At 43.4% G+C, this 25,438-nt stretch overlaps 4 protein-coding genes across 6 annotated transcripts in view; 2 read left to right on the forward strand and 2 right to left on the reverse strand.

Moving 5' to 3' along the window:
- The window catches only part of enpp2 (ectonucleotide pyrophosphatase/phosphodiesterase 2), a 29,796-nt gene extending 21,784 nt beyond the window's left edge, over positions 1 to 8,012 (forward strand). For both annotated transcript variants that reach the window (XM_030369852.1, XM_030369853.1), the window contains exons 19-25: positions 1,188 to 1,233; positions 1,629 to 1,768; positions 3,194 to 3,329; positions 3,747 to 3,824; positions 4,027 to 4,159; positions 4,674 to 4,827; positions 5,214 to 8,012. In XM_030369852.1, the coding sequence (XP_030225712.1) occupies positions 1,188 to 1,233; positions 1,629 to 1,768; positions 3,194 to 3,329; positions 3,747 to 3,824; positions 4,027 to 4,159; positions 4,674 to 4,827; positions 5,214 to 5,384 (858 nt within the window). In that variant the 3' untranslated portion in view covers positions 5,385 to 8,012. The remainder of the gene's footprint in view (positions 1 to 1,187; positions 1,234 to 1,628; positions 1,769 to 3,193; positions 3,330 to 3,746; positions 3,825 to 4,026; positions 4,160 to 4,673; positions 4,828 to 5,213) is intronic.
- A 609-nt stretch (positions 8,013 to 8,621) lies between these two features.
- dscc1 (DNA replication and sister chromatid cohesion 1) lies at positions 8,622 to 12,365 on the reverse strand. The gene is made up of 9 exons (XM_030369854.1): positions 12,057 to 12,365; positions 11,720 to 11,888; positions 11,494 to 11,625; positions 10,969 to 11,059; positions 10,630 to 10,768; positions 10,455 to 10,507; positions 9,965 to 10,119; positions 9,314 to 9,462; positions 8,622 to 8,813 (listed from the first exon to the last, which is right to left on the reverse strand). The coding sequence occupies exons 1-9, from the start codon at positions 12,242 to 12,244 to the stop codon at positions 8,702 to 8,704; spliced, it is 1,188 nt and encodes a 395-aa protein (XP_030225714.1). The 5' UTR covers positions 12,245 to 12,365; the 3' UTR covers positions 8,622 to 8,701.
- On the forward strand, positions 11,829 to 20,582 carry mrpl13 (mitochondrial ribosomal protein L13). Of its 2 annotated transcripts, none has more exons than XM_030369857.1 (7): positions 11,829 to 11,902; positions 13,134 to 13,257; positions 14,113 to 14,206; positions 14,463 to 14,523; positions 15,892 to 15,978; positions 16,846 to 16,967; positions 19,778 to 20,582. In XM_030369857.1, the coding sequence occupies exons 2-7, from the start codon at positions 13,179 to 13,181 to the stop codon at positions 19,800 to 19,802; spliced, it is 468 nt and encodes a 155-aa protein (XP_030225717.1). In that variant the 5' UTR covers positions 11,829 to 11,902; positions 13,134 to 13,178; the 3' UTR covers positions 19,803 to 20,582. The 2 variants fall into 2 exon arrangements, with proteins under 2 accessions (XP_030225717.1, XP_030225715.1); XM_030369855.1 differs by lacking the exon at positions 11,829 to 11,902 and adding an exon at positions 12,617 to 12,732.
- Positions 20,583 to 20,676: 94 nt separating this feature from the next.
- col14a1a (collagen, type XIV, alpha 1a) overlaps positions 20,677 to 25,438 on the reverse strand; it is a 111,196-nt gene continuing 106,434 nt past the window's right edge. Inside the window, 2 exon segments of the mRNA XM_030370388.1 lie at positions 20,677 to 22,172; positions 25,161 to 25,316. Coding sequence (XP_030226248.1) covers positions 21,844 to 22,172; positions 25,161 to 25,316 — 485 coding nt within the window. The 3' untranslated portion in view covers positions 20,677 to 21,843.

Below are 25,438 nucleotides of genomic sequence, written 5' to 3' on the forward strand. Positions count from 1 at the left end.
CTAATGTATTGCACCCAGCTGGTTCGTTCAGTTTCAGCTTTTCAAACAAGCAAAACATGGATTTGCTGTTGCTTGTCTTGAAGTAATATATCGGCTTCCTGGGCTACGGAAAGTGATGTTTATCAACCTGTAAAATATTTTCATTTTTATATGCATACATATTTGCCAATTTCTTGAGTGGTAACGACCATTAATGGTTTTTCATTCCACCTCCTGTCACTTCAATTTTGTGTCATTCATTTGACTTAGAAGTGTGGATTTCAAACATGCATAGTTTGCACATACTGAATGTCAAAGTAGCGCCTCACAATATTTTGCTATGACTTTCAAAATTATACTCCGAGCTGTTTCGTTTAGCATTACTAAGAACAGGTGACTCTTCAAATACATTTAGCTAACTTTAGCAAATGACAAAATGTTTGCACTGAAATACGGAATACGCTGTTCCACCAAATGAAAAACAGCATTTTCAGTGGCTTGGGAGGTCCAGTTTGATTATTCAATCATGCGAATGAATAGCCTGAAAGTGTGCATGTATTTATTTTCCTAGGTTCTAACAAAGTCCCCCACATACCTTTGTGGGAAAATAAAAGCACTGAATTGATTTGATGTCTAACTCTTAAATATGGACTTTTGTTGAGTCTGTTTAAGTATCAAAACCCTTTTTTACAGAGCAATCTTTTTTAGTGTATAGGACAATCTATTGCATGGCTCTATTGATTATTGATCTATAATCAAATCAACTGCATTTTTGTGTAAAAGAATATCATAAGGTAACATGAACAAACTCTACACTGACAGTGTGGATAGTTTGTCCATCTAAAACCTCATGAGAATCTCTTGTTTTTTCACTGTTCTAAAAGATGTATGCTTGATGCTTGATTTATTTGCTTTTGTGGCAGACCTGTTCAATTCACTTTCACTTCAATCATTTGCAACAACAATCATTAATGAAACAAATAACAATTAAAACTGTTTTTTTTTTCCTATATTGATCAAATTGAAAGTAAATTGAAACCAGTTCTGCAATGTTTGTTTTCTGATTTCCAATGCAAATACCTAGCAAAAGATTGTCTGACTCTCCAATCTTTTTGCAGTTGCGTGTAAAAAGTAGGGGACAGAGAAGCTTGAAAGTGACCCTTGTAAGAGGCTATAACCTGGAGTCACTCTGGCTCTGTCTCTTACAGAACAAAGTGGAGGAGCTAAACCAACGACTGAAGCAAGCTATTGATGGTCAGTTCCGACGCTTAGGACATGTTATCTTTAAACAGCAAACGCATTACAACAAAGGATAAATTGTTGCACTGCAACGTGCAGAAAATGGCATTGATTGGTCAGTTTGATTACAAACATGCTAATATGCTAACTTGATTATAATATTGGTTTTCCTTTGCATTGATTGTTATTGTGAACAATGTGAATATTTATAATATAAAAACCGAATCGAAAATGAATCAAAAAAGGATGAAAAGCTTAAAAACTATCCCCTCTCTTTTTACCTTAATCACCCGGAGACTGCGGATGTAACCCAGTTGATTTGTGTTCCACGTCTTGACCGTCAGAAGGAGTGAACACTGAAGTGTGTTTGATACATGCCGGGCCCTGTGTTCTGTGCTGTTCCATCCTAGACAGTAGAAACCTGCCGTACGGACGGCCCGCGGTCATGTTCCGCGCCAAGTACTCTGTCCTCCACCACAGCGACTTTATCAGTGGCTACAGTGAGGCCCTCTCCATGCCCCTTTGGACCGCCTTCACTGTGGGCCGGCAGGTGGGTGGCTCCAGCCTCTCGTTCAGTCAAAACATCCACACACCTTTAATCGCGATGGCATTGGCCCCCCACAGACATGAGACATGAGACAATAGTACCCCCGGACTGGGGCGAGGCCACATTTGGGGGCTGGGGGGGGGGGCACCAGTACATTTTGTATTTTTAAATAGGAAAAATTGTGAACAAACAGTCTAATATAGTGCAAGTATATGAAATGCTTTATTTGTGTGTGGTCTGTTGGGGGGGGGGGGGTCCCACCAGGAGTTGTTGGAATGGATGAGTTGACCTGCAGTGGAAACGGTCAGCTCCGAACCAGCTGTGCTAGTCCTGTTGTTCTATTAAAGGGGGATCTCACTATTGCTGGTTGTACACACAAGTAGTCCATCATGTCTAAACCTTGCTCCAGGCAGTTCTATGGCCCAACACATGTCTAGAGGAGAGTCTCACGAGTACTCAGCCAAATAGTTCACATTCGAGGAACAATCTGCGAACAAATGAGGGGGAAATCTGCTCTTTATTAAGCACATGCTGTCGTTTAGAAGCTAACTTTGAGGCTACAGGGATCTAGGTAAATAACTCTGATTCTGCAGCAGTGCAGAGAAATCTCTCTATTTTCTCAGCCAGACTCACTTTTTGAGGGTGGCCAGCGTTCAGAGAGAGTAGGGAAGGGGAGGGGGAGGAGCAGAGTGGATTTTTCAGCGTTTACAATCTAGCTTAAAGCTACTTAGAAATGGCAAATCTACCATAATATACTAATTATTTGTGGGTAGTGAGTGTGAGATTCCATACTCAGACACACTGAATAATGGACACCTCAACCAAACTCTTGGGGGTTGAGGCATAAAAAAAAGGGTCTAGGCATGTACAGAGGTGGACAGCTCTGAGCCCCCCTCTAGCTTTCACTCAACACAACATGTCATCACCCTGGGGTATGACCAGCAGGTTATTTACACAGCAATGATGGAGCTCAGCCCCAGGACATGCACCCCTGCTGATAGTTTAACCTGGACGGAACCTCCTTAAATATCAATCACCTCCTTTGTCTCTCTGCACAGAGAGAGGGAGAGGGAGAGGGAGGGAGAGGGAGAGAGAGAGAGAGAGAGAGAGAGAGAGAGAGAGAGAGAGAGAGGGGGGGGGGGGATACAGAGAGAGAAGGGGATAGAGAGAGAGAGAGGGGGGGAGAGAGAGAAGGAGAAAGAAGGAGAGAGGCACCTACACAGATACACAAACACACACACACACTGATAAAAGACTAAATCCAACCTAATATTTTTTGTGTGTGTGTGTGTGTGTGTGTGTGTGTGTGTGTGTGTGTGTGTGTGTGTGTGTGTGTGTGTGTGTGTGTGTGTGTGTGTGTGTGTGTGTGTGTGTGTGTGTGTGTGTGTGTGTGTGTGTGTGTGTGTGTGTGTGTGTGTGTGGGTCCAGGTGGAGGTGCACCCCCTGCCCGAGAGCCTGTCTAACTGCGTGAGACCGGACCGCCGCGTGCCCCCCGCCTTCAGCCAGTCCTGCACCAACTACAGAGCAGACAAACACATGTCCTACGCCTTCCTGTACCCCCCGCGTGAGTCCTCCACCGCCCCCCCGCTCTTCATGGGAGCTTCTTGTGTTCCAGCATACATTGTGAAAGTTTTGTTATGAATGAAGTTGGATTTGATTCTTTTTTCATTTCGGGACAACTAACTGCACACCGACAACAGGTTTTTTTGTTTATATTAAAAACAGGTCTTTTGCTTCTTTTTTTGTCTTGCATATTTTTTAATCTTGTGCTATTGCAGTGATGTGACTTGGGCCTCAGCTAGCTGTACTGCAACAACACTTTTAATACAATACCCTGTCAAATAAATAACTAAATAAATTAACAAATAAACAGTGTCATAAAACACAACCATAAATAGATTTTTTTGGATTTGTTTCGTTACTTTTTGGTGTTTCTTTGAATTCTTTTGATCACCTCTGGTCCTCTTCAACACGTTAACAGAGCTCTCTTCAACCATGGATGGGAAGTACGAAGCACTCCTCATCACAAACACAGTTCCCATGTATCCTGCTTTTAAAAGTAAGCCCACTGCTGTGCCCACGCATCACTCTCTCACACACACACACACACACACACACACACACACACACACACACACACACACACACACACACACAGAAAAAATACCAGCTAAAACAATTATGTAAAGGTACATAATCCTTTGAGATTTGTATTATTTGTATAATTATTAATGATTTCTCCGTCCCCCCGGTTCCCTCAGAGGTTTGGGGCTTCTTCCAGAGGGCTCTGGTGAAGAGGTACGCCATGGAGAGGAACGGGGTGAACGTAGTGGCCGGACCCATCTTCGACTACGACCACGACGGAGTCAGGGACTCTGCTGAGAAGATGAAACAGTAAGGGTTCTACATTTTTTTCGAGCGATAATAATTCAATGTATGCCATTGCCATCCTTTACATTTTCTAGTAAACAATTGTGAGTGTTCTGCCAGATATGCCCGGCACTTCAGGGGTCAAGTGGTTTGTGTTGACAGTTAGTTCACCAGAGATGGAAAGATTGTTCAGGAAAGGATAGATTTTACTGCTGAAGACTAAAAGGTTTTCTTGTTTACTTCTCTCTCAGTAAATGTGCATTATATTCCACATTGTATGGGGCCGTTACATAAAAAAAAACATACATTTCATGACAGATATTGGTTACTCTGTGTATTTCTGTTAATTATGAAACCCACTGCAGTCTTAACAACACCTGAAAGGAGGGATCCCTCTCACTGAGTTTTTCCTTGCTTTTTGGTCGGCTAAGGTTTAGGAGGGTGTCCTTAAATGTCCTTTTAAACTGTAACTACACCCTAAGGAGTTCACACGGCTACTGACTTACTCACTAACACTGACTTGAATGGGCTTGTGCAGGTATGTGAGCGGTACGATGCCCATCCCAACACACTACTTTGTGGTGGTAACCAGCTGCCTAGACTTCCCCCAGGCCGCAGACGTCTGCACGGGGCCCCTGAGCAGCTTCGCCTTCGTCCTGCCTCACAGACCGGACAACGAGGAGGCCTGCAACGTGAGTGACGATGACAGAGCGGGTGTCTCCTTTTAACGCGTAGCCGCAATGCTTTAGGGAGTTTGCTGCCACCTTGAGGCGAAAATCCTGCACTACATGAAAAAAATAGGTGGACGTCTTTAGGTTTGTTTTCGAATTAATGCTGTTTTATAATCATTACATTGACAAAGATAAAAGCAATCGTAGTGATTTAGACATAAATAGTTATATATAGCAGTCGATTTATCAACAGAAACTTCATCAACAGAAAATAAACGGTGTTGTAGATTGATCCATGCACCGAAGATTGTGTTTTCCAGTTCATCCTCACATCCCAGGGTACAAACATCTTAATATCCTGATTGATTGATCTAGTGACCTTTTTTTTAATTCCATGGTTGTCTCAGAGCTCTGAGGACGAGTCCCGGTGGGTCGAGGAGCTGATGAAGATGCACACGGCCAGGGTCCGAGACGTGGAGCTCCTGACAGGGCTGGACTTCTACCGCCGGACCAACCAGAGCTACCCCGAGATCCTGTGGCTGAAGACGTACATGCACACCTACGAGAGTGAGATCTGAACAGCCACGCAGCGTAGAGGGCCTTTCAGGTCAGTCCCACACATGCAGTTCACAGCAAGATCTTAAATGTTCAACTAAAAAGAGATTAAGCTCCCAAAAATCTTGAAATGTATAAAATGCAGTATTTATTTTGTTCAATGGGTTTTTAAGAATGTCCCATGGAGATAGACATTGAAGTGGTTGGTGTTGGTAAAAGTCCGGCCATGTTTACCGCAATGTTTTCAACGTATAATTGTTGGAGTTAAGGTGGAGGATGTTGGAGTATGGGGTCAAGAATCAGCCGATTTAGAGAAATGCTTTGTGTCCCTTTGAGCTGTGTTCTTCTGCTGGTGGTGTGACTGAGAGGCGTAGTGGTTTTCTGAGACCAAATGATCACTATTTGTCTTATTTTTTTGTAACGTGATGTGTTGCTGGATGTTTATATTTTGATACTTGTACTGTAGCTTCTCGTCATTCAAAGTACACCAATCTATATGTCCCCAACATTGAGCACCAGCAGGATATGCTGTTTACATAATGTGTCCCGCTTGGCTACTTAAAAGCTACATAAGGTTTGGTTTTACTGGTTCGCAACTAACCTTGTAGCTCCAAGAGGATGATCTGATGAACATTGCTGGATGAATATTGAATGAGTGTGATGTTGTTACACAATGTGAACAACCTTGATAGTACCACTGCTTTATGATTTGCTTGTACCAAAAATAGTGGGACCTTAAGCTGTCAATCAAAAGTGCACACAGGGGGAAGTCTGCTCTGGACTAGCTTCAGAGTTAGCCTCGAACCCTCCATTCATCCTTCACTACTTTTACCGTAGATAAAATGTGGAATACCTCGCAGGGCTCCAGACTAACGTTGAACTAAGTTTCTCCTTTAGTGGCAGTAGCACATTTTTTGTCACACAGTAACTGGATGATCCTAGGGTTTGGTTCTCTGTTCTAGTGTTACGGTTAGGGGCTCTGATTGTTGGGGATTGGGTTAGAGTTAGGGGTTCATATGGCTTGGGCTTGGTTTTGGTTCTAGTGTTAGGGGTTCGTATGGGTTGGGTTTCAGGGTTTGGTTTTCATTTCTAGGGTTGGGGTTAGGGTAAGGGGTTCCTATGGGTTGGGTTTGGTTTTGGTTCTATGGTTAGGGTAAGGGTTTCCTATGGGTTGGTTTTGGATCTAGGGTTAGGGTTAGGGGTTCGTATGGGTTGGGTTTCAGGGTTTGGTTTTCATTTCTAGGGTTGGGGTTAGGGTAAGGGTTTCCTATGGGTTGGTTTTGGATCTAGGGTTAGGGTTAGGGGTTCGTATGGGTTGGGTTTCAGGGTTTGGTTTTCATTTCTAGGGTTGGGGTTTAGGGTTTCTATGGGTCATGTTTTGAGGTTATTGGTGTGGTTTTAGGGTTTGGAATACCGTTGTAGGGTAAGGGTGTGGTTTAAGATTTTGTTTATCAAGCTTAAGGACTGATTTCAGAGTTAGGCTCAGGCTTTTAACGTTAATAAGGTGCAACAAGGTTTTTTTTATTAACATAGCATGATAATATTAAAAAGTAAAATCAAAAGCTGGTCGAGTGCCACCAATATAAGTTTTTGGTGGTGATATCCGGTCGCTAATGCCACGGCCGTCTGGAGCCCTGCCTCAGAAGGCTTATTTTCTGTATATTAGCCGTTTTGGTAGTCTTCCAACATACATCATTTGTTTAAAAATAGAAATGTGTTCTCAGTCAGTGGAAAAATACTGTTACATTATAGAAACCCTGATGTTAAACCCAGTAATTACCTAAGTGACCCTATTCAGTTCTCCCTGGGACTTTTTTAATATTTGTAATGTGTACAGAGTTATTGTGCAATACCAGCGGTCTTTTATGAAATTAATGTGTGGACCTTAAGAAACGGGGGCTTAACACAATGTTTATAGTGTTGCTTTGGTTGGTGGATTGCACGATCTCTGCTGGCGGTGCTACACTTCCTTGAAGATGAATAAATTAATCACTAAAGGGGTTGAAAAATGTTTAAAGTTGGCTTTCTCTATACCCCTGAGCCTACTCAAATTCATAAAGAACTTGAGCCTACTCAAATTCATAAAGATCAGTCAATAATACCAATGTTTACCTGTGTAACGGGTGAACCCAAACCAGACATGGTTATCTTGTTTTTACTCAACATCCTATAGCATTTTTATATTTATTACTTATATTTTAAAAAGGCAGAGAATTCTGTAATTTTTTCCTATATTTTCTTCACAAAGAAATTTTATCGAGGTTCAATCATTGTATCATATAAATAGAAAGATATTTGATTGCTCCCAAATCACGGCCTTCCTTGAAAAAAAAGAGAAAAATAACGCAGAATTTTTACTGCCATGTAAAAGCTTATATTTTCATAAATTCTAAATTTGTTCAGAATAACGATGTTATGTAATGTGATATTGAAAGCATGCTTCTGTCTGTGTATGTGTGTGTATCTGTGAGCATGTAGTAGTGAATGTTTGAGATGTTAAACAAGTCTGTTTGATTTTGATATTGTGCACAATAATGACTTGCAAATAAGGATTATTTTATGTAAAACATAAAACCACCTGTGTGTTTTCCCTATTTATGTTTGATATAAAGTTCTGAATTTCTCATACAATAAAGCAGTTTTATATTGAATGCGTTTTTGTCATTTTTTGTATTCAAACGAAGGTGGGAGGCAATTACTTAATTAGTTTACAATACATACTAACCCAACAGCTATAATCTAACATTGGAACACCTGCGCAGCATTACATTGTTTTTTTACTACCCCTTTGTGGCCGAATATAAAATACAATTCTCATGCCAAGTCAGTCATTAATATCTAAATCCAGGTGGCAGACATAATAAAATATGGGTGAACTGGGCATTTCATTTCCTTTCGACTGATCATGTTGGTGGAGGTGATGATCTTGTGCAGTGGGAAGAAGTGTCTGAAGGTTTAGAATCAACTCTATGTTGGCTGACCACTGTAGAAATATCCTTATTCAAGTTCCCTTCCAAAGCCTCATCCACCCGCGCAAATCAGGTTATCTTTCTTCCCTGCGACAGGTAACAAGGCCCAACTCCGGTTTCAGTCAGGGGCCTCGAGCCATCTGCCCCCAGAGATTCTGCCATAGCAACGTAGGACTGGTGGATCTGAGATTAGCTGTATGGTAAAACCATACCATGAAAAGTTGCATTAATACCTGATGTGTTGAACATCATCACCACAAGGACTTCATTCACTTCCTGAACTACAACTGCTGAGTTTGGCAATATTTTATTAACAATATAGGAACTTTTTTTGTACAAAACGAAAAAGGTAAAAACAGTAAGGCGTGTGTTCAGGTGGCGACGGGCCGTCGGGAGTTGAACACCTTGACCCCGTTCTGCGTGGAGGATCGAGCGTACTTAGTGAGCAGAGCTGCAGTGGTCTGCTTCTCGCCACACAGGTCCCTGCAGGTGGAGAGAGACAGCAGGTCAGGGAGAGGAACAATGGGAAAGACAGCCTTTCTGAGAGCATACCGATTCTACCATGGCCATTTACCAATGACGCCAATCATGAGGCAAACCGCAGAGAAAATAACACGAATGTATGATTCACTAATCTCAATGTATTCACAATCCGAGCTCCATTCCATAACTCTCTTCAAAGATTGTCCTGCGTCTCTCTATATGTTATGGACACATAGTTTCTTGCCATGCAATTAGTTAGAAATTCATCCTGCAGACTGCATTCCGCTACAAAAATGTTGCTCTAAAACTGTTAAATTAGGAGGCTGCAGTTTAGCTGTCCTTTGGCGCCATCTAGTGTTCGAGAAACTAACGCTAACCCCTTAATTCTACCACTAATGAGAGACGTTGATTGATGCTTCGCATGAAAAGCACTCATCAGGGTATCACTGTAACAGGAATCCCACAACGTCTTATTAGAGCCCGTATGGAACCACACTAACTTGATGTACGGAGTGATGTCCGCCTCGGTCCATTTCTCCCGGAGGGCGAACAGTTGGTTGAAGCGCTCCACGGTGTCCTCCGAGAGGTCCTCGACCCTCAGCAGACAGATGGTGTCTGGGCCGGAGCCACGGTCCACAAGGGCGTAGCCCTGGAGGAAAAATAAATAAAAATAATTAATCATAATATCTTTGACATTTTGACCATTTGTCTGATTGGTAATTAACGTCAGGTAATTGGGGCCATGCTGGAGGAATAATTTTCTGGATTATGGCCCTTGGTTAATTAATGGTTAATTAATTTGGGGAAAGTATGTCACAAATCGCCGACAGCTCGACTAACCTGGAACATGACGTAAATTGTGGGAGGGCAAATGCCGGAGACGTTAATGTTGAGTAGAGCCGCCATAACCTAAGCTGTTACTGTGATTTGCTCCATACTTTTCCGCCCATGTTAATTCATTAGTGAAGCCAACGTGGGATTTGCTCTTAAACACTGACGAAGCACAACAGCAATCCTACAATGTCTCTAAAAGAGTTTACAATTTTCCCATTTCCCAACCCGTTCGACGCTTCTGCTTTAACTCCCTGGCGCAGCATGCACAGTGCGCCCGGTGTGCCTGACGTACTGTGGGCCCAGTGGCAGCGTCTCACCCTCAGCTGGTCCAACCGTGTCCCCATGCCCTCTGGCACGCTCTGCTGCCACACCTCCTGGAACTCCCGCAGGTTGAACTTGACGGCGTTCTGCAGCAGCAGCAGCGCGGTGGCCCGGCACACTTTGTCCTCGTCCAGGGCGTAAAACACCCTCTCTGCAGGATGGCCGAAGGTAGAGATTATAAAACACACGTCAACGACATTACTGCTAGAGCACCGACACTAGTAGAGAACTAGTTAAGGTAAATGTAAGTTATTAAAAGCAGTGGGCGTGATTAGCTTAAATGAAGGATGTCTCCTACCAACTACAAGAAGTGAGAACCAACTGCAGAGAGACAATCAGAACCAGCACTTGCTGTTCTGTTGGTGTTCTCTTAGTTGTTTGCACCCACCAACTACGTATATTTGACCCATCAATTATATAGCGTATTATATTATTCACAGATTACAGAGTAATAGAATGCAGAATCAGGATTTGTTTTGCTCTTACCATTTTCAGTGGATCGCTTTCCAAAGCAGTTCAACCAATGCTCAATCATCTCCCTGTGTGTGAGATAGAAAGGATGTTAATCTGCAACCCCGTTTACACACACACACACACACACACACACACACACACACACACACACACACACACACACACACACACACACACACACACACACCTGGGCTCCAGTGGGCAGAGTTCCTCCAGACACGTTTCCATGGGAACCTTGCTGAAGGACCACGACTCGGAGTCGACCAGTTGGGTCACGTGACCCAGAAGCTTCATCTCATAGTCAAAGTCCAACATGCGCCAGTAGCCTGGGGGAACACAGGGGTGTGAACATGGACGTGATTATCTCCCATTCCTCATCATCATAGTAAGAAGAATTTCTGGGTTTGTCATTTCTGATTTTAATATGCAATACATGCAGCTTTCAAGTTTAGCTGGTGTTGCCATTTTGTGTAAGAGAACGTTACAGCAGAGAGTGAATGTGTATTTGCATCAGGAGACATCTTACCGTCCACCTGACATGCGTGGATGGTCTCGAGTTGGGCCAGTAACTCCTGCTCACTGGCTTGGATCCTCTCCAGCAGATCCAACATGGTGTACTGGGGACAGGGGGAAGTATAATGTGCACTGCTCAACTCAAATACAGATTGATCCAAAACATCTAATGTAAACTGATGACGGATACATAAGTTGCGATGTTTAACATTCAATGAACTGAAGCCATCATCCAATGCATCCAATGTACTCAATGTGTAGGTTTTACTCATTCAGTTCTAAGCTAATATACATACAATAGTACTTTACTTATCCTAGGCAGGAAATTATATCGAGCATTGCTTTAATAAATATATTTAGATAAACGTCATCAAAGAGATGGATTTGATGGTGGATCTAAGATAAGTTACAGGTTTGGTAAGGCACTTTATTAAAATCAGTTGGAGGGAAGGGGAGGTCCATGTATATGGATTCTAACTCTGGATCTCTTGGTGCCCACCCAGTAAACAACTGAACTAATGAACCAGACTAAACTCACCAGGGATTCTGGGTCCTCTTGCCCTCTTAAAGACGGCCCTTCATAGGGATTCTCCATCAAAAGCTGCTTCAGTTTCTTCATCCTGGGCCGCTGCTTCCTCAACTCCCAGTAACTGCTGCAGAACCCCCAGATCTGAAACAGAGTCGAGATGCCTACAGTACATCTCTGCACAAGCTTCGATGGGACCATAGGAGTTGGGTCAGACGCTGCTGTGATGGTTCAGTACCTGTGTTTGCACCACGAGAGGGCTGTCCTTGCTGCCTGACAGTTGGTCAGGAGTCTTGCAATCCGGCACAAGCAGAAGCAGGTTTGATGTATCGGCCATCTTCAAGTCGTACGTTTTGTCGCCAGTGCATAGCACGGCTTTCTCATCTTTATCGCCCCGGATCACCAGACTGTCACACAAGAGGTTTTTTCTTTTTATGATTCTAACCTTACATACAAATGAAAATTGAGTTGTCAACGTTTTGTTATTGGGTTTGTGAGCTTGTGATGTTATAACATCTATAACCCGATATATTAATGATCCTTAATAAGAATTACAATACGTTAGACAGTGGTACCTTTCTCCAGCTTCAATGTGCTTGCATAGCGTGTCATCCAACTCCATCAAACAATAGTCGGCTGATAAAACGTTCTCCCCAAAGCTCAAACAATGGATGGTTGTCTGTAAATCATCTTCTTGGAGTTTGGCAATCTCCACGGTGGCTTGCACCTCTTCCAGTGTCCGCATGTTGTCGTTTCTTTGCATGAAATAAGTTATGAATCGCTATATACACAGTAAACACAAGGTTGAAAACAGACAGAAACTCATACCACACAGACCTGACTGTCAAAATTACGCGCGCTCTCAGCTCCCAACAGGAAGTGGGGGCTTATGACGTCAGAGTACATAGATCTTTATGAGGGCGGCAACAAAATAGCACCGTGTCGAAAACCGTATTTGGATAAAGCTCAAATCTGGCTATTTTCTAGACATAAATAATGCATATACATGAATATAAATTGTATAACCTAATTATCCTAGATAATTATATACATCCCCAAACGAAAAGGTATTTGTTTGTCCAAAACAAACCATGTGGGGGAACAAATATATTATCTGAATGTTTCACATCGGACGTCTTTCGCAGCCCGCCGTGCTGCCAGTGGCTGAGATACATGTTTTTGAGGGTCAAGATTTCTGGAATATGAATCATTAGTCTATTAATCATGGCAAACTTTTCAAGAACAGCCCAGGTAATTTTGGTATTTCAACATGACATCACACATCTTGTTACAACATTGGTAAAAAACCCATGCTGTTATTACCATGCTTGTTATTTGTTAACAAGGTTACAAACCCTTGCTAGCTTCTTATGTATGTATGGTCTTGTGTTTCACTTATTGCCGGGACAGCTTTTATTGATCATGACAATGTTTACAACAGTTATTAATGGTCTTTAGATTATCTCATGGTAAAACAAGTCAACTGAATGAATGCAATTGACTTGTTTTGCCAATGTATGTTCATGTAGACCAACGCAATATGCCTAATCTTTGAATGACACAATTGTATTGTTAATGCACTATTCACTGTACAGCCTCCTATCAATATATTCTTTGTTGATATTATCCTGTCTTTCCTCCCCTCCTTTCAGCAATGGGCGACTTTCTCCCGATCATGGTTTCTCATTGATGCTAAGATGCAGCCACCTGGGAAAATAGCCACGATGTGTTCTGTCCGACTACAGGGGAAACACAAGCCCATCTATCATGCACTGAGTAAGCAAGACCTCAGCTAGCTATACCATTTTGATTCAAGCCTGAGCCACTTTGTGTATCACTACGACCATGCTAACGTGTGATAATATTGCCTGTAGCGGACTGTATTCCATGTGTACAGTTCTAGGAAAATCGTCATTGTAGATTTATATTATCTCTTGAAAGTTATTTTTTGCTATCTGTCACGATAGGTCAATAATCAGCCAGTAGCTGAAGTGGCTGAAGCCACTATGGCTGTACCTAGGACTGGTTTCATAGCCCGCATAGTGTTAGTGTTGGACAGTGTTTTTATTCTGATTTGATGCATTTTTCACTTTACTGTAACCACCAATTGATTATTGGCAGTGAGGTTTTACTTTTGGCTTTTGTATATTCCACCTTTTGATATTTATATGAAGTATCATATTAATCCATTGTTGGCGCTTTCAAGGCACCCATATTGCTGTCCATAGTGAGGGATTATGACACCAAATGTTCTTTCCATGTGTTATCAGCTGAAAGCGTTTATAATGCATGTGTGTACTGAGTAATAAAGTCTCGAATGAAATGCCCATGTTTTTTCTAAGGAAAGCAAGATCCTAGACACCAATTATTATTGTTTTTTAAGTAAAATGTAGGTAAATTTGAATACGTAGGTAAAGTATGTTTCACGATTTTAAAATATTTAAACAATCATTTTACTCATTTATCGTTTTCCTTTAATTGATTTGACTATTGACTGTTGATTTTGGAATGGCTCATTTAGATTTATCCTTTGGTAATATGACTTAGTTGCATTTCACCCGATGAAGATCCTGACTCAGTTGTTCCATATGCTCTTGAGTATTGAATCATCATGCACTGTTTTCCATGCAGGTGATTGCGGAGACCATGTGGTCGTAATGAATACCAGACACATAGCCTTCTCTGGAAACAAATGGGAGCAGAAAGTCTACTCCTCCCACACAGGGTAATAATAACCTACCTCCTTTGTGCCCTAAATTATACAATAAATCTGAATAAATTATAGTATTGTTCTCGACTATTATTGGTCATAAGACATGCCTTTAATGAAATATAGATTGTCCCAATGAGATTGCCTTGCAGAAGCCCCATATGCCATTTAAATACAGTGAAAAATCCATGAATTAAGTATAGATTTGAACGATAACCCCCAGTGCTGAAAATAATTGAATCATATAATTTACATCTTCTTTACCACACAGGTATCCGGGAGGATTCAAGCAAGTCACGGCTGCCCAGCTCCACCTTAAAGACCCAAAAGCTGTACGTTGATGATAATGGTCTCTTTTGTACAAGAAACAGCCCCTCAGACATTGCATCGAGATTGGCTTAATAACTTAATACTGAATTGTTATACGCATGTTGTCCACTGATCTGACAATCACCAACAGTCATCCCTTTCGTTTGCACCAACCGACATTTTTCACATTGTGGCACAAAACTAAAAGCCATAACTGAATTTCAGGAATTCAATTATGCTGTTGTAGCATACTGTAGTGTATAGGTTTTATATTACAGTTAATGATGCCATTATGATGTTCACAACAGTCCGGTATTAGTGTTGTAAATCTGGAGGGGGGGGGGGGGGGGCAGCAACTGTATCAGGGTGACTGCCCCCTGCCCTGGCCACCCCTAGGGGGTGCCACTGCCTCTTGTACATGCACAGTCAGTGGTTGTCAGTGGTGGTCATTGGGAAAGGCGGGGGAGGACAATGTCTAAGGGGTCGAAGTGGTCTGATTGCATATTCATGTGACTGCAGAGCCAGCCGTGGAAACCTGAACGCCTCATGAATAATAGGGTTCACTGGTGACAAACCTCTGCCAGCTGCCTGTGCTCTTATGTAATCTAGACTATGATTTCGGCCTAATTTGAATGTAATTAGGCTAGGTTTCAAATGTCATTGATCAAAGTTATATCTATATTTATTTATTATTAATGATTAATGCTGATCAAAGCACATTTTCGTTTTTTCCAATAGTTTGATAATTGTATTTCCTTGTATTAATCACTAATGTGGCGTATCAATTATTAGGTAAAGGCAAACATTTGAAAAGCCTAAGTCTAGTCTTTGTGCTCTATCACTACTCGCTGCTGATTTCTGTCCTGATGATGAACCACGTTGTTAAACAATGACGGTAACTCCATGTGATCGGTGCAGTTACGTCGGCGTTCCCGTTGGTCCATTGACCGTGACAGCAGACTCATGAGGCCCACGCAGAGAGGGCTTCTGCAATTTTTATTGTTGTTGACAAGGAGGATCCTCTTGAACTGCAACCAGTGATTCATGTCTGCTTCCCAATCAAAGGTTCCCCTGGAACCATAGTGAGGGAAAATATTATGTTGGCTCTGGATTGTCATTTTAATCAGGCCTTTGAACCGCAGGCTTGTGTCCTCTCAGTGGTATAATTGCAACAAGGCTTGGCTGGTTTGAGAGAAGGGGGGGGGGGGGGGGAATGGGACCAAAGTGGGGATATGTCAGTGTTAAATCCTTCCAGTATCCATGTGTTTTGAATCCATGTATTTTGACAAAGATATCGATAAACTAATGGTTGACTTTATCTAATAATCCAAAATGTTGCATAAAAATAAGGGTACTCCAACTAAACAAACCCTCTGGCTTCCCTTCCACAGATAGTTAAGTTGGCGGTTTACGGCATGTTACCCAGGAACCTGCTCCGGCACAACATGATGCAGCGACTACACATCTTCACGGAGGACGTGAGTGACGCTCTTCTCTGTTTCTTATGTCACGATCAACACATCATCTATTGAGGTTCCAAATATTACAGAAGATAAGGTAACACTTTACTGTTAGGGTCCATGAATTAACTAGGAATTTAAATTAGTTAATGCATGTCTACTAATGTCTAGTGATAATTAACTAATGGTGTTCATGTTGACTAAGGTAATGGTGTTCGTTTCTACATTATATAATAGGGTTAACGTTAAACGTAACCAACCACCCATTATGTTACATTTATTTATATACTTTTTGAGCATTCTTATTTATATTAAGAATGCTCATGACTAAATGAGCTAAGCTTAATAAATGTACCGTTATTGCCAAGTGTTACCAAAGACGAATAACATTGATCCCAAAAACAGTTACCAATGGTTTGTGCTTTGACTTAACTCACAACACACCCGCTACACCTGTCTAGCCTTAGGACTCCATTGGACCTCAGTGATATGTACTCTCAGCCGCCAATAACGTTGTCAAGGACCGTACCAGCGTTGTTTGCTTACACCGCTACATTCCAGGCTATCCTCAACACTGCTTTTGAAAACAAAAAAAATATGATTTACTTCACGGTGTTAATGGTCTTCCACACATGACTGCTTTTTTTATCGTACGTCATAAAATCAGGATTGCAGAGATTAATGATGCGGCGAATCATTTTCCCTCACATCATAATTGAATCATTGTAAGGTCAGAAGAGCTTTAACCCTGCATAAGTCGTTCATCATTTTCGTCACTTATCCTACTGTGTGTGTGTGTGTGTGTGTGTGTGTGTGTGTGTGTGTGTGTGTGTGTGTGTGTGTGTGTGTGTGTGTGTGTGTGTGTGTGTGTGTGTGTGTGTCCAGGAGCTGCCAGAGGACATCCTGGCCAACCTGACGGAGGAGCTACCCCAGCCCAGAGTCGTCCCGCGGACCCTGAGCCAGTACACCCAGGAGGAGAAGGACGCCTTCCCCAGGCTCTGGACCCCGTACGTCTTCCAAGACACGCGCGCACGCACGCGCAAGCTTATACATACATACATTCATGCATAAAGGCACCTATGCATACAAAATCCAAGGATGATCATGTTCAGCATATTCACGTAAAAACGTACATTTTACCTACTAACTTACCTTTTTTTAAAGAATGGTTCACATTACCAGTGAAGTATTCATTTCAGCGCTTGCATTATAGATTTTGTTAAAATGTATGTATACTCTACACCACCATGCACATAGGCTATCTACCTATGCCTGTTACGAAGGCTGCGCTCACCCTACTTAAGTGATTCAAAATACTTTTTCACATATATAGTTAATTTATTATAATGTGTGTCTGTATATGTATTCTCAAACTCTCTCACTCAATCACAAAAACACATCAAGGCTCTCTGAGGCTTGCATTATCCTGGGACTGCCGTAAGGGGGTGAAAAGGTTCTTTCTGCTTCGAAAAAGCAAGTCGAATCAACAGATCTTTGGTTCACAGGAGCGGTTCACACAGCTACTTTATGTATCTCAGCTATGCATGATTTTGTGCAATTCTTAAGTTCTTCTTCCCTCTCAACTTCACACTTGACTTGTGTTGCACATCTCCTGGACCTCCTGAGGACGTCCTTTGGCTCCAGGGTTTGGCAGGAGAGCCGCTGGGCCGCTTGACCGCGCCCAATGAGATCCAGATTAGTGTTGATCAAAGTCTTTATCTTGGCTTACAGCTGATTGGACACTCACAGTGTATATGGTTTGGGTTAAACCCCTGATCACTGCAACAGGGTGAAGTCCAGCCTGTAGGGTGAACCCCACACACACACACACACACACACACACACACACACACACACACACACACACACACACACACACACACACACACACACACACACACACACACACACACACACACACACACACCGTACTCTCTTGTGTGGACCTTAGCTTCTAGGAGGAGACGGGGAGCTTCTTCAGGAAGCGGCCGAAATTCAAGGAGGCGAGTTATCGGCCATAATCAGATTCATGGCTTTTCTGGGAGCAGTGTTTTCTGCTCGGATATTAAATTGACATTGAGCGTGACCCGTGGTGTGGAGGCATGATGATGCACTCCCTCTCCCCTCCCCTCCCTCCCTTCCCCATGGCCCTCCGACACCACTCCCCGGCGGGTTAACTGGGATGCGGGCTGCCTACTCTGCAACGCTGATCTTTTAAAAAATGCATTAAAGAAACACAAGGGCTGCTGAAATGTTACCAGTAGAACTACAATGAATGGAAAATCAAGGATGGGACTGATGATGAATATCTATGACCACAGAGCATCGCCTCATATCCTAGAGGGTTTCCAATGTAGAAGGGTTTAGGCTGAAGTTATTTCCAAAAATCATATGGTGGGGGTTGGTGGGGATTGCATGCATAACTACCTGGACCCATAGTGGGATGAAATATCGCAGTGATGTCAGTGTTTCTGACGTCCTAGTAATTGATTTTTGTTTGTGCTCCATATTCCAGACACATTCTAGGACAATGACATTTTCATGAAGTCACCAAAGCAGTGTTCCCTTTATGCGATGTCTCGAACTTGGCACCGTCTAAATAGTTGTGACACACTAAAATCTGCCATGTCATATCATCCATCATGGATGAAAAGAACCATAAAAAAACCTTGCATCGTTGAGCCTGTGCCTAATTCCACCGTGATCGGAAAATGGTAATGAAATCAGGCTTTCGACTTTTCTAAATGCTCACGTTCATTGCTTTGAGGACACATTATCATCAACAGATTTCATATCCCCTGATTCCAAAGCATTAAGTGGGGGTTGATGTGTTGTTTCATTTGGAGCGCATTACTTTCGGTGTGCGTGCGTGCGTGACTGTGTGTATTCATTCACGGGGGCTGTCACGGGCGGTGTATAGTGATGAACGACCGGCATCATGTTGTTCTACGCCTGCCGTCTTCCCCCAGCCAATCACGGCGCCGGTCGCGGCCCTCTGTCGCACGGCGGACAAGGTCAAGGTCCATTTTAATTGGATACAAGGGCCTTTTGCATATTTAATATTCACTCATATCTATCCTTCCTCTCTGATTTATCAATCAAATATGTGCTCGGCTATCTTGTGTGGTAGGGTTTGAGGCATCAAGGGTGACTCTACCAGGAGTCACGATTAAATCACAATTAATATTCATATTCCCTCTCCGATTAAATTTGAATCCTTAGAGAGCGTGTGGATGGTTCAGTGATCATTATGGTTCCTTTTATTCACTTCTGCACGCGGGCACTGAGGGTGTGTCCGCCTAGGCCCACAATGCCTTGCGCCTCGTAAAATAAGAAGGGATTACGTGATCTTGTACTGACGTTGTGAGGGCTTATACTTTCTAGGATTGAATGGGGGAGAAATGTTATCACGTTAGAATCGTCTTGGATTGCGGATGGATCATAAGGAGCTACAAAAAGCTACTTTTTTATTTTGTCTTTAGATATAGTGGATGTGATGTAACTTTTTCGAATATAAAACCTGAAAGATTCCCATCCCTACTTTCTGGTGATACATATTTTCGTGGCGCTTGCTTGGCTTTCTATTAGAATCCAGATGAGACTGGTGCAGATCTATCGCTTTGTGCCCTGCCAGAGTAAAAAATGGTCTGTCTGTGGCATCTGATAGAGAAGACAGAAAGATATGTCTGGGATCCCCTCTCATCATTCACCTTCTCTCCAATTCTGCCTGCAAAGCTGGCCTTTTAAATGCTTTTTTGCAATTTTTTTCTACTTATCTCTAAATCCGTTTTTCCTTCCCTCTTCTCGGTCCCTGCAGACCGACAGACTACAAGATGAAGTGAGAGCTGCAGGATGACACCGGGGGGCTCACAGAGTCATGCAGGAGGCAGCACGCCTTGGCCCATTACACCGCGGCCATGTTACCAGCTAACCTCATCTGAAGAAATGCCCACGGTGTTGGTGTCTTGACCGTGTTTCAAGATGCTTCCCTCATCTATGAAATTAGGACTGACTTTTATTTTTTATTTTTTACATTTTTTTATTTTTTTTTCAAACAAAGACAAAAAGTAAGAGGCCATTTTGAACCCTGTTTTGATACAAACATGAACGTGATATAGAAGTGTTTTGAGTTAGGAGGCGGTGGTCTGTTTCTGGGTTTGAGTTGGGTTGACTGGGTTTGTTCTAGCGATATGCGGAAGGGTGTCTCCCTTGTCTCCAGAGAAGATCTCACTATGTCCATCATTGTCGATAATCACGTCATAAACACAGATATAAGCCCTGCCAAGGGAAACTTATTTAAAACTCTGGATATTGAAGGGTGTCTACATAGAGATCGATCATATTTGAATGGCTCCTGTTATGTTTCCATGGCTGTGAGGATATCGGGCAGTACAGATGCTCCTGGTTTGATTCCAGTGTGGGAAAGAGGCTGAATATTAACAACTAGAACGCTTGTTTTCCATGACTCAATTGAAAGGTGGTTAGGTTACTCTGGTCCAGATGCATTGTTTCTGACTGTCTCAACTTGCCACGCCTGTAAGTTACCCCATTATAAATAATTGTTAGTTCCTTCTTTTTTTTAAGTATACTTTGTGTAATAGACCAATAAATAATTTACTATATTTTTGTCTAGTGCTTTTATTTTCTGAAAAGTATTTGCAACACTCTGCGATAAAGAACATGTTATGAGACGCAATAAACAAAAATGCCAAAAAATCAACGTCATAACAGATTTTATTTGGTTATAAAAAAAATAATAAATAAAATACTCCACTTTGCCAATTCATATTTGTTGCAAGAACAGATTCCTTAACTGTTCTTAGGCCCAGCGTTTTCAGTTCTAGAAAGATGTGTTCATGTGTACAGATTGGCTGTAGTCACTTTGGGTGCCTGATTTGTATCTGGCCCTGTTGCAGGATAAATGGACTTATTACTATGCTAAAAAATATTTGAAACTTCCAACAAAATCATTTGCTGCCACCAAAAAAATCTCAATGTATAAAAAAAAAAGCTCTGGTTTCAATAGGTCAAAATTGAATATAGTGCTGACCAATGAGCAAGCAGCTTCCACAGTGAACAGGCCCACAGGAACACCAAAATAGAGAAACGAGGCCAAACCAGACGCTTTCACTTGTATCAGATCTTTAAGAATAAATTGCGGTTGAATAGTTGCAATCTATGTTTGGAGTGAAATATTAAAGGACAACAAAAGAATAGTCCTGACAACTCTGGAACATTGCTTCAGTAAAGTCATATGAAGCTCCTTCGTTCTAAAGATGGGTGGAATAAAACCTTTTTAATAAACTAAAATCTGAAAAAAATAAAGTTTACTTAATAGAATGGAAAAGGCTTTGTAGTGGGGGGAAATAAACTCACAAAACACAACATGTACCAATTTAAATTCTGTTAGGATCCAAATGTTCAAATTGAATCCGTGACAAAAACAAAACAGAACGAACGCTCAACAAGTTTTCCTCAAAGGTGACATGCAAATTCCTTCTTTAAAAAGGGCTTCGTCACAAAGTGAACCGACCCCAAGGTGAACGCAGAGTCTTCCCATCTTTACACTCAACGGTACAAACATAAATCAGGCACTTTTCCGAGTTCAACAGAGACACCGTACAAGAGTTAACAAGACAACTGTCTATCGTGGTGGAGAATGCCACTGCCATCCACAGTTTTTTCTGATGTTGCGGAGTCTGTAGGAAGCAGTCTCACCTGTGTGTGTGTGTGTGTGTTTGTGTGTATGTGCGCGTGCTAGTATCCGTGTACAACACGTGTCCCGCGGGCTCAGAGTGTAGGTAGCTCGTGTGTGGTCATGGTCCACCCGGCCTCAAGCACTTGCGGTGTGTGTCCGACGCGTCCAGGCTTCCGGTCTCGTTGCTACGCGCCGCCCCCCTCCTCGCTCTCCTCCGTGACGACGACGTCGCCGCCGCCCACCTCCTCCCCCGTTCCGCGGGCGTGGCGGGCAAAGCGTTGCGCGACCCCGGGCGACCTCAGCTCCACGTCCTCTGAGCGGGGCCTGGGCCGGTACCCCCGGGGGTCGTACCCGGGGTAGTACTGGGGCGGGTAGCCGTGCTGATATGGATCTTGCTCCTCGTCCTCGTCTTCCTCGTCGTCGTCGTCGTCGTCCTCTTCTTCCTCGGCTCCTCGCCGCCCGCCGTTGTAGGCCACGGCCCCCGGGTTGTAGCCGCCGTGCGGTAGCGCTTGGACTGGTGGTGGTGGTGGTGGTGGTGGTGGTGGTGGTGGGAGGTGGATGGGGGGGAGGGATGTACTGGGTTAGGTCTCTGGGTTCTAGACATTGTTTTCCAGACACAGATCAGCGGAGCTGTCTGTCTCCTGATGCCCACTCCAAGGACAGAGTGCAGCCGCGTGGCTCACTTCAATCACGGTGTTGAGTTGAGAATACAAGCGCGTACCCACCACCACCACCACCACCACCATCACCCCCTCCACCAACACCACCACTTGGACGGAGCCGAAGATCATTACAGGGATTAGAGTTACCCGGCATGAATGACAAAGGCAGACAGCAAGCAGACTGAATGTTAAGACAGCAGGACTGAACAGGAGCCTTGAGAAGAATGAGTGCAATGGGGGAATGGGGAAATTCGCTTTGGATGGGGAATAGTTCATTAAGCAGGCCCTTTCTTCTTTTGCTTTAGGCAAACATTTGCCCTTCGGTTTTCTTTTCACGTCGCGGAGTCTCCCTACTGGTCTACAGAGAACATTGAACGCGGGTTCTTGGGTTCTTGACGACAGAAGGACTTCAAGAGCCCTCGGTTTGATTATGCACAACAAGGCTTCGAAAGAGCTGATGAATATTTACACGAGACGGGGTCTGCGATGTGCTAATGAATGGATCGAGTTTAAAATTGCCAAATAACATTCAGGGCGTCACTGCCAATCCGTCTTGTGTGCTTCTCCCACTTTTATTAATTTTCTGAATGAGCACAGCACTACACCCACTTTGTGGAGCAGAACAAAGAGCATACATCTTTCGGTGTGCCTGTTCAGCCTCAGCCTGGTGATCAGTATCCTGCGGCATCTTCCCAAACCTTCTGCTCTGAGAGGAGGCGATAGGTCCTTCTCAGCCTGTAGTGCTTAATATCGGTGCCTTGAGGGGACGGCAAATATGAGACGCTTCATGAAACAGATGGTGTCCTCTTGATTGATGTAGGATATTAGGAGAACCGAACCCCCTGACCCCGCCCTTTAGTTCAATCAGCGGACGACAGGTGTGTCACATCAACGCCTCATCAGCAGGAGACAGGGTTAACGTATCAGCCGATAATGAGTTCTCCATGCAATAGCAAGTGTTTGACCTATAGAGGGAGTCATTTCATGTACACCAATGCGCAAGTGGTGCCGGGGCCTGGCTCTCGTTTAAACGGTCTCAAGCTTCTACAACGACAAGGACCACTTAGTGCCTCGGGTTTTGCTCTTCTCCAAGTCGCTAATGCTAATAGGGTTTGAGCTGCAGGATGAAAGGCTTTTTTGGCGGGAAAATGTTTACCACACTGCAGCTTTTGTGTGGAGCTGGAAGGGGTTAAACGCAGGGTCGAGTTAGAGACATGATGGTCCTCCATCATGTCATCAAGTGTTGCTTTGTGAAGGTTTGAGTTTTTTGGGGGGAATCCATTAAGCTCCTTCACATGCAAGTCTTTTATGGAGAGAGGTTGGGCGAGGGAGGGATGGGGCGAGGGAGGGATGGGGCGGGGCGGGGCGGGGGGGGGGGGGGGGGGGGGGTATGTCAGGGGCTTGAGGAGTAGAAGGGGGAGGAGGAGGAGGAGGAGGAGGAGGAGAGGAGGAGAGCAGAGAGAATGGTCTTCAGTAGTCATTCCCGTAGTCCCGTTGAGCTAAAGTGGCCAAGAGGAACACCCACCGAGGGAGAAAGAGAGAGTGGAGGTGGAGATGGAAGAGCACAAAAGGAGAGAAAGATGGTCACCACATTATGAAAATAGAAAAGTTACCCCAACAGTGTGTTATTACAGTCAGACCACCAAGTCGATATGACCTCTCTGACCTTTGAGCATGCATTCGTGGAGGTCCGAGCACAAGCGATAATCCATGAAACTCATTGTGTTCCTCAATCCTTACCATTCAATCATTTCATGAATCATGTTTACATTCCAAACCAAATGTTAAGCCACATGTGTAAAAAGAAGAACGCTTGCGTGTAATCTCTATCTACAGGAGAGTTCACCTCTGGCTTTCCATCAATAAAAACAAAATGCCAACACCAACAAGTGGAGGTAAATATGGGGCATTTAGTTTGACATTTAACCAATCGTCTTACATTAAGGTTTAAAACGCCAAAATCAATATACTCTTAAACCTTCCACATATCTCAGGATTCAAATAAGATCATACTTGTTTTGAGAACAACACACAAAATAGTATCCATAACACAATGTTGGATGATACTGTTACTACACCTTGGAATGTGAAGAAAAAAGATTTGATAAAATGTGACATTACCAAACCTTGAATACGAAGGATGATGTAACGTCTCGTCCATAAGCTATTTGACAGAGACGATAAGCTGTGTGTGTCTGACAATAGTGACTCTAAATAGCCTTTACCGGTGTGTGTATCCAACCTCCATTTGTCTCTGTCGGTGTGTGTTTGTCTTTGAGGCTGAGTGTAACGTTACACACGTGGACTGATGGCTATGTATGTCAGCGCTGTTTGTTGGATCGCACCTAGGTGCGGACAGCCCTGTATAAACGTCACAGTGGAACAAGTCTGCCAATGCCAGATCACTCCCAAAACCCTCAGAGCGTTTTACAAGGCCAATAACCACCTCAGAGTCCACAGAGGCCACGGAAACGCAGTTTAAAAAGTTGTATACATGGATGAAAAAAAAGCAGGATTAAGGGTTCGGGTCAGGCAGTTAACTTGGTTGTGGTAAAATTATGCAGAAGTAAAAATAATTCAAATCAAAATGTCGGGATCCTTTTTAAACCGAGAGTTCTACAGGAAATGGATAAACTGACATGACCGAATAAGGGCTTAAGGGAATTTGGACAATTGGCTTCCTCGAGGCAACAATTAAGTCACGTCATCAGAAGCTTTAAAACTAACAAAAAATCCCCTCCACTTTAGCTAGCACGTTTCAATTCTGGGATGTAGCAGGCATTACCATTGACTACACAGTTTACATGCCCCCCCCCCCCCCGTGTCTGTCTAATACTCACCGCCAACGTTGTACCCCATGCAGGAGTTCTGATCACAGTACCCCGCAGACCCCGGTGGTCCACCGGACCCAGGCGAGCCCTGTCTCCCCGGGGTGCCCTGGCTACCCGGCCTGCCAGGGGGTCCCTGGCTGCCCGTCCGGCCCTCGCCTGGTAAGCCTGGGGGGGGGGGGGGGGGGGGGGCATCGTTTGGGACGGGGTCACGTCAATCCGTTTAGCCTCAGGTAATAATAACAAATAATTCATTCCCTATAACCAGGTAATGAAGCTAAAATAAAGAA

This window comes from Gadus morhua, chromosome 11 (assembly GCF_902167405.1).
Source record: "Gadus morhua chromosome 11, gadMor3.0, whole genome shotgun sequence".
Classification (NCBI taxonomy): domain Eukaryota; kingdom Metazoa; phylum Chordata; class Actinopteri; order Gadiformes; family Gadidae; genus Gadus; species Gadus morhua.